This window comes from Merops nubicus, unplaced genomic scaffold (assembly GCF_000691845.1).
Source record: "Merops nubicus isolate BGI_N331 unplaced genomic scaffold, ASM69184v1 scaffold16468, whole genome shotgun sequence".
Taxonomy (NCBI): Eukaryota; Metazoa; Chordata; class Aves; order Coraciiformes; family Meropidae; genus Merops; species Merops nubicus.
In genome coordinates, this window is record NW_008626487.1 from 1 (window position 1) to 7,566 (window position 7,566).

General features: G+C 50.0%; 1 protein-coding gene across 1 annotated transcript in view; it reads left to right on the forward strand.

Moving 5' to 3' along the window:
* Positions 1-3,801: 3,801 nt before the first annotated feature.
* Positions 3,802-7,566, forward strand: part of TCEB3 (transcription elongation factor B (SIII), polypeptide 3 (110kDa, elongin A)) — a gene marked incomplete at both ends in the record, with an annotated part of 5,064 nt that continues 1,299 nt past the window's right edge. The window contains 3 exons of the mRNA XM_008946030.1: positions 3,802-3,876; positions 4,427-4,545; positions 5,403-6,615. Coding sequence (XP_008944278.1) covers positions 3,802-3,876; positions 4,427-4,545; positions 5,403-6,615 — 1,407 coding nt within the window. The remainder of the gene's footprint in view (positions 3,877-4,426; positions 4,546-5,402; positions 6,616-7,566) is intronic.

Here is a 7,566-nt window from a genome sequence, read left to right on the forward strand (position 1 = left end):
CAGCTGGAGTGTGGCGTTAGGGCTGAGCTGAGGTGTGGGCCCAGCGCAGGCTGTTATCTCGCCCTCTGGGCTGGTGCGCTGGGCTCGTGTTTCACTCCATTCAGGTGACAGGAGGCAGCGGGGGCCGTGCAGCCGCTCTGCGCTCGGCTAGTTTTGTTTAGCCGCGATGAGCTCCCCCGGAGCCGCTCGCTTCCCGAGGCTCCCCGGGGAGGAGGACGGGTCCTGAAGGGCTCGAGTCCTCGCCCTGAGTCCTCGCCCTTTGACACGGAGGCCCCTGTACCCAGCTCCAGCCTAGCAGGGGGAGAAGCAACAGGAGGAGCTGGTTCCTTTTCTCACCCTTTCAGCCAAGGACAGAGCAGAGTTTAACCAGTGGGGCCATGGGGCTGCTGAGAGGAGTCACATCCAGCGAGGTGCTGGGCTCCACGGTGCCAGGAGCACATGCAAGACTTCAGGCCCCCTTTGCCCAGGCTGACTCTTCCTCCGTGACCCTGTGGTGTGAAGTGTTGCTTTCTTTATCCATCCCCCATGCTCTGCAGCAGGGTGGTGACTTTAAACCTTTTCCTGCTCCCATGCTCTGTACTTTTTTTCATTTTTAATGTCTTTCCAACTACACCCTCAGAAGCGTTAATGTTTTCAGGCTTGACTTAGATTGTATTTTCTGAGCACCTTGCTATGCCAGAAAATGGCTTTTGGCTCTTCTGCTGTCACTGTTTCCACTTCAGTTCTACACTTCACCCTGTCAGCAGGAGAAATCTGCAGCACCTCTGGGTGCTGCACACACATTGCCCCATTTCCAGCCTTCAGTGTTCTTGCCTTGTCCTTTTGAAATATTTTAGCACTAGTGTGGCAGAAGAATATTTGCCCAGGGTCCCACACGACTCAATATTGCCTTGCTAAAGAGCCCTAATACTGGTTTTGGGTGAAAAATGGGCTGCTGGCTCAAAACTGTATGAGTGGAACTTTGGACACTGCTGTAATGGTTTGGAAATGGGTTTGTTTTTTTTCCAACAGAGGAGGCCCAGGCTCTGCTGCAGGAGTGAGGGGAACATGAGGAAGAGGCTGGGCTGTGGTAGTTTAGTGTGTGCTGTTTGTGCTGTAATGGTCTGGCTGAATTCTTTTTGAAAAAGAAAACAATCCACCCACATTAAACAAAACTTTATTGGAGCTGGAACTAAGGGAAGTTTTTATGGTTTGAATCTTGTGGCTGATTGACTGAAACTCTGCCCCATGGTGGGGTGTTTCAGGAGCTTTATCTGGTGTCTGGCCAGGTAGGAGCCTTGTGCTTTCCATCTTCTACCTGGTCAACTGTCTCTCACAGGACATGTAGGATCTCAGTCATTTCTGAGATGAGCTGCCAGATTTGCTTGGCTGATTTCAGATGAAGGCAGTGGGGTGTCCTCCATCAGCCCCTTTCTGTAGGAAATACAGATCTGGACAAGTTCTTCAGCCTCACTGCACTGGTTGCCTCGTGGAGGTGCAGCAGTGATCCACAGAGGTTGCAAGCAAAGTGAGGTTTGGCTGTGCTGGATGAACACAGCTCCCAAATCTGTCCCTGCTTGGATATTGCCAGGCTGTGGGGCACTTGATGAGCATCAGCAAGCACAGGTTTTGACAGCTTAGACTGTCAGATGAGCGTGGTTCTGGTGACACAGGTAATGAAACTGCCACGTTTCCTGAGAGCATTGGTTTGAGGTTCACAGCTCGGCAGGGAAGGGCTGGACTCAGTGGCACTCCTAGTGAACGTGCAGGTGTAGAAGCTTTGGTAAAAATAGGTGTATGGTGGCCTCTGGGAAAGCCAGCTTTTGGGGAGGGGGTTAAGATGTGTGGAGGATTCCAACTGCTGACTGCAGTGGGTGTGGAATAAGCCAGCTCCCCATGAGACGTGTTCTGGATGAGACACGTGGGTCCCCTGCTCTCAAACCACACCGTACAAAATCCAGAGATGAGCTCTGCTGAGAATAGCCCTTTTCTTCTTGGAATTCAGCCCTGAAGGCAACACATAACTAAAGAGCAAAAAGAGCTGTGGAGGATGCTATAGTGGGGTGTAGCTAGAAAATGAGTGGGAGGCTTTAAGGATACCACAGTGGGTTTTCCCTTGACTCTTCTGGGGGGGTTTGTAAGCTCTGGAACAACCTCTCTAGGAAGGTAATCACCTTACAGAGGTGGTATTAATATTTTTGATTTTTATTAATGTTTTACTCTCTATCTAGTACAAGATCTGTCCTCCTTCCCCTCCCTTTGTGTCCCCTTCCAAGCAGAGCCTTCATGCTCAGTACTCCAAACCCCTGTGTCAGCAATGCCAGAAGGATCTTGGCTTCCTGGAGGAATCCTAGCAGGCCTTGCCCTGGCAGCTGGAGGTGGGCTGTGTCTCTGCTTCTGCTTTCATGGCTTTGCTGGCCAGTGGGATTGTCAAACAGCAGTGCTGACAAAGTAACAGCACTTTAGAAGACTAAACAAACGTCTGGATTTTTTAGCTCAGCTGCTTTCTTTCTGCACCTTCAGTTGAGGTAGGAGCACATCACCTGCCTCAGGTCCTATGAATCCTGGGGGAGACTCCACTCCAAGCTTGGAGCTGCACATACAGAGGCCCTGGAGCTGTTGCATCCTCCAGCTGAAGAGTACTGAAACACACCCTTACTGTTGGTGTCAGTGTTTCACTCTTCTAAAATAAAAAAGAAAACCAAAACTTTTGGTCACAGCAATGAAGTCCTAAATAGAATGGAGACAGGACAGTGGTTTCTGGTGAACAGAAGCTGTCCTGTGGTTCTGCTTAAGCCTTATCTCTCTGAAAGTAGTAGTGCTTTTCAAACAGAAAAGATAATAAAATATTAAAAAAGAGAAGAGCTTATTTCCTTCCAAAGAAAGGAAACCTCTAAACCTCTCTGATCCTCCCAGGGTGGAATTGGGGGTGACTGAAGTAGCTTAGCCTGGCAGTGCTAATTTGAGCACGAGCACAGCGCTTTAAAGAGGAGATCTGGATCAGGGCTGGGCCTTTGTGCAGCCTGTGGCAGAGCAGTGCTGAGCAAGGCTGGGCTGGGCAGGGGCTGTGAGAATGGGAACGCTGATGGGGCTGCCCTGCAGCTGGCACTGGGTGGCAGAGCTCCAGGCACGTCCCCCTCACCCACAGCCCCTCGCTGGGCTCCTCTGCCCTGCCCGGGCAGTGGAACGGCCGTGCCTGCAGGCAGGGGCTGTGTGAAGGAACAGGCACTGGTGTGGGGCAAGGGGCAGTGGCTGTGGATGGGGTCAGTTGCCTTTCTGGCACTGAGAGGAGAGGGGCTGGCACAGCAGAGGGTCTGCAAGGGAGATGGGTTCCCTCTGAGATCTTCACAAGCATCTAGAAATCTTTCTTCCTTCAGCATCTAGCTTGCAAAGCTTCAGAAAAGACTCTTAACACTTTTTCCTCTCCTCTCAACAAATGTTGGGACTTTCAACACCACCTTCTGAGAGCCACAAGCTTCTGAGTCCTGTGTTCCACTTGCTGTGCCACAGAGTTGTGGCTGCCTGCTCCTGATGCTTTAAGCCAAGGTTAAGCTGCAGTCAGGTGTGAAGAAAGCATTAATATTGGAGTGCATTTGAAGGTTCTCAAGTGGACCCTCACAGGCAAAGAGATGATAATCTCTTTAGAGTTGGCCCTCGTGGCCAGCTTCTCAGGAGCTTGATTTGGATCCAGTCTGCCACGTGGATCTTTCTAACGAGCTCTTTGCCACTTGGATCTTTCTAACGAGCTCTCCTGCAGAGCAGAATTTTCTTCCTATCTACACGCACGCAGTATGTAGTTCAGTAGGACAAGTCTGAACACCTTCCTCCTTGTCTCTGCAGCTGCTGAAAAGTCTGAAGAGGCTGTCTGAGTTGCCCATCACCGTTGACATTCTTGTGGTAAGAGCTGTGAAATGCTTTCCTTGGGTCTGTCAGGTCCCAGGGTGACTGTTTGCCAGGGGAACGCTGCTCTCCTGGGAAGGGGGTGGGTTGTCTTGGCCACCTGCTACAGCCCCAGGAGAGGTGGTGATGAGGTTCAAGAGATTCCAGGCACAGGGAAGAAGCATATCAAGGTGTGAAGCCATGGAGGGGAGTTTGTAAGGCTCAGTTCTTCCAAAACCTGAATACATAAGCAGGTTACAAGAGCTGGAGCAGTACTTAGTGATAACTGAATCAGCATGAAATTAGGAAGTGCTAATCCTTTAAAATTATTAGTGACTTATGTCTTGAAGCTTGCCAACAGTCGTGGTAAATACTATTAATATGTATTAATACAAATAGTGTTTGACTAGGGCAGAGTTCAGGCTTTGATTCACAGAAGGGTGACACCTTTGCTGTCAGATGGAGGAAGTTTCCCACCCAGCAGCAGGTTAACTCAGCTGACTTCAGCAGAGATGAGCACGCTGGCTGCTTTGCTGAGGTGAATTCTTGTCTTGGCTCTCTCCTGAAGGAAACGGGTGTTGGGAAGACTGTGAACAGCTTGAGGAAACACGAGCTGGTGGGAGACTTTGCGAAGAACCTCGTAGCCAGGTGGAAGAAGCTGGTGCCAGTGTCCCAGGAGGCAGACAGGTGGGTGAACCTGTTTGGGTCTCTTGATGGATCAGCCCTGTTGTATTTTTCAGTGGAGATGATAAACTTCTCTGGCCAAGGAAGGAAAGTGAATGCTCTGGAAAAACTTGTGACACAAGCCTGCTAACTCTGCGTGGGGTTTTTGCCTCATTTCTGGCATCAACCTCCTGCCTCTGCTAGCTGCAGAGTGTCGAGCTGCTGACAGCTGAGATCTGTGTGGAAGTAGGGGCCAGTTCTCAAGAACTTGCAGCCTGATGAAGAGATTAACAGGAGATGCCAGAAAAGTGCCCCTAATGAAGCAAGAGATGCAATCTGCTTTCCGTTTTATGAAGCTAAGAGAGGAAGTTCTAGGCCCAAGGAAAGGAAGTGGCTTGCTTTGAAAGGAGGCTTTTTATGTGCAGAAATCCTAGGGAAACCGAAAGTTACAGGGTGTTGCAGCAACAAAACTGTGTTGAACAAAGCAGCAAGACCATGTGGGTGCTAAAGACTCAGTTACTGGTGATAATTTCAGTGGCTGTGGCAACCTTGCATGCTTAACTGGTGAACTGGGGGATGTTTCCCATAGGCACCACACAGCCAGGAGTGTGTAGGCACAGAGAAGTCTCTGTACCTGTCTCTGTGCTTCCCAAGGAAATCTCTAGTATTAAGGCAAATGCTTAATCAATCCCTGCACTAGAAATGCAGTTTCTGAATCCATGAATGTTGCTGTGCCTGGGAGAACTAGTGGTGTTTTTACCACAGACCTGCCAAAGGCAGCATTAGTTGCCTGTAAGAGGGGCTCCCATCCGTGGGGAGTGGCTCTCTTCATTCATACTGGGAAGTTTTAATCTAACTACTTTGTTTTCTTATCCCTTTAGAAATAACCTAGATTCTGAAGACCGTGACTACGAGAGGAGCAGCTCAAGCAAAAGACATCAGGAATCCTCCCTCAGAGAGGATGAGGAGCCTGATGGGGAGTACTCGGAACCCTTCCAGCCGTCTTGCAGCCAGTCCTACAGCCCTGATCACAGGGAAAAGAAGTCCAAAAGGTATCCTAGGCCTGAGAGAGCCCATCAGACTTATGGCTATAGCAGCCACGAGGGGAAAGGTTGGGGCAGATCTTCCCCAGTGCTCTCTTCAGATCAGGAGTACTCGGACTATGGCCAAGCTGTGTCGCCTGAGCCAAGCGAGAGCCCTCAGGATATGGACACAGACCCATATGCCTCTGAGGAGCAGGAGGAGCCAACCGTATTTCATCGGAAGGCCAGTAAAGGCCACAGCTTTCAGGAGAAGCTGGGAAAAGGCCAGGAGAGGAACTCTGAGTTCTGCGACAAAGGGAACACGAGTAGAAGCAAAGAGCACAAGTCTTCTCACAAGAAGCAGCGACTTGACGGCAGAGGAGAGGACAGGACTGCTGCCTTCAGCCCAGAAAGATTGCACAAGGCCTCCTTTAAAGAGCAGCTCCGAGAAGCCCCTGTGGCAGGGGGCAGCAAGGAGAAGCAGAAGGTGTCAGAGGGCACCAAGAAGGAGAAGAACCGAGAGAGTGGCAGCTCCAAGAAGGAGAAGCTGCACGTGGTGACGCACTCGGAGGAGCCTTTGGACAACCACGTTAAGAAGCAAAAGCATCGAGACTCTGAAAAAAGCAAACTGGAAAAGCCCAAGCTGAGCCTGGAGACCTCTAACACAGAGCAGGAGAAACGGAAAGCTGAGAGCGGCTCATCAAATAAGATCAAAGAAAAGGGGATTTCTGGGAGCTTAAAATCCTCAGAGGGGAAGCGCAAAGTCTCCGACACGGACAAAAAGTCCGTGGGCTTTTCCTCCAATTCTGGGGAGGGGGAAGTGGAGGATGAGTTTGAACAACCTACAATGTCCTTTGAGTCGTACCTCAGCTACGACCAGCCCCAGAAAAAGAAAAAGAAAGTGGCCAAACCCTCTGTGTCATCTGGGGAGAAGGACCGAGGGCACAGCAAACAGAACGGCTCCAAAGCCAGTACCAACAGCTCCAGCTCGAGCAGGAAGAGCCCCAGCCACAAGCGAACGAGTGAGAAAAAGGCAGAGAAGAAACCACCAGAGCCCCCTAAGCCAAAGAGGGTAAGGCTTTGAAGGATCTGAAAGCCACCAAAGGTGGTGGGATCGGCTGCTCTCAGTCCTTTGCCATCTGGGGCTGGGTAGTTTTCCCCGTGGAGGTGCCGGGCTGTGTTCTGCTTCAGGCTGTGCTTGTGGGGTCTCGTGGTCTCCAGGTCTGTGGCTCCTGGTTCCTGCTGGAGCCACCATGTGTTCCACACACTGCAGGCATGGCTTTGTGCTGTCAGTGCAGCACCACTGGAAATGGGGCTGGAGAGGGAGGGGGAGAAGGAAATGTGGTAGGCAGAGCCCTGTTTATTCAAAAATGGGGAGAGTAGAAGAGAACTTCTGCTAGATACTCATCTGGAAGTGGGTTGGGCAGGAGACAGTTGAGTGTGCAGAATATCTTTAGATGTGAGTCAGCTCAGAATGTGGCCTAACATGGAGTTATCTCCACCTGCTAGCAAGGTTCCTGTCTCTCTTCTCAAGTACACTTCTCTGAAATGGACCTTTTTAAATCTATTTCAGTACTACAGTGCTGTTCAGTAAATCTGTTGGTCTCCAGCAGTGGGGGAGAAATAGGAGAACTGGTGTTACAGTGCAGCTGATTCTAGAAGACAGACTTTCTTTTGTGAAAGCTTGAAAAATGAGCAACGTTTCTGTCTGTGCTCATTGCCATGCAGGTGCCAGGGTTTTGTATATAAATAGGGACTAATCTGTAGAACGTTTACTGCTTAACCTTTTCAGTCCACTTTAAAAGACTTCACTCTTTAAAAACTTTTTATAATCTTAGCAGCATTTTAAAATCTTGCTTGGCTGTTCATTCTCAGAATCATTCTGGTTGAAAAAGACATTTAAGATCATCGAGTCCAAGTTCTGTTAAGTGCCTCGTATCAAAGTTTTGGGTTTCCCTCAGTTTTTGAGGTTCCCTCTCCTCCAGCACTGTGGAGTTTTTTTTGAGGAGGTGGAGAGGGAAAG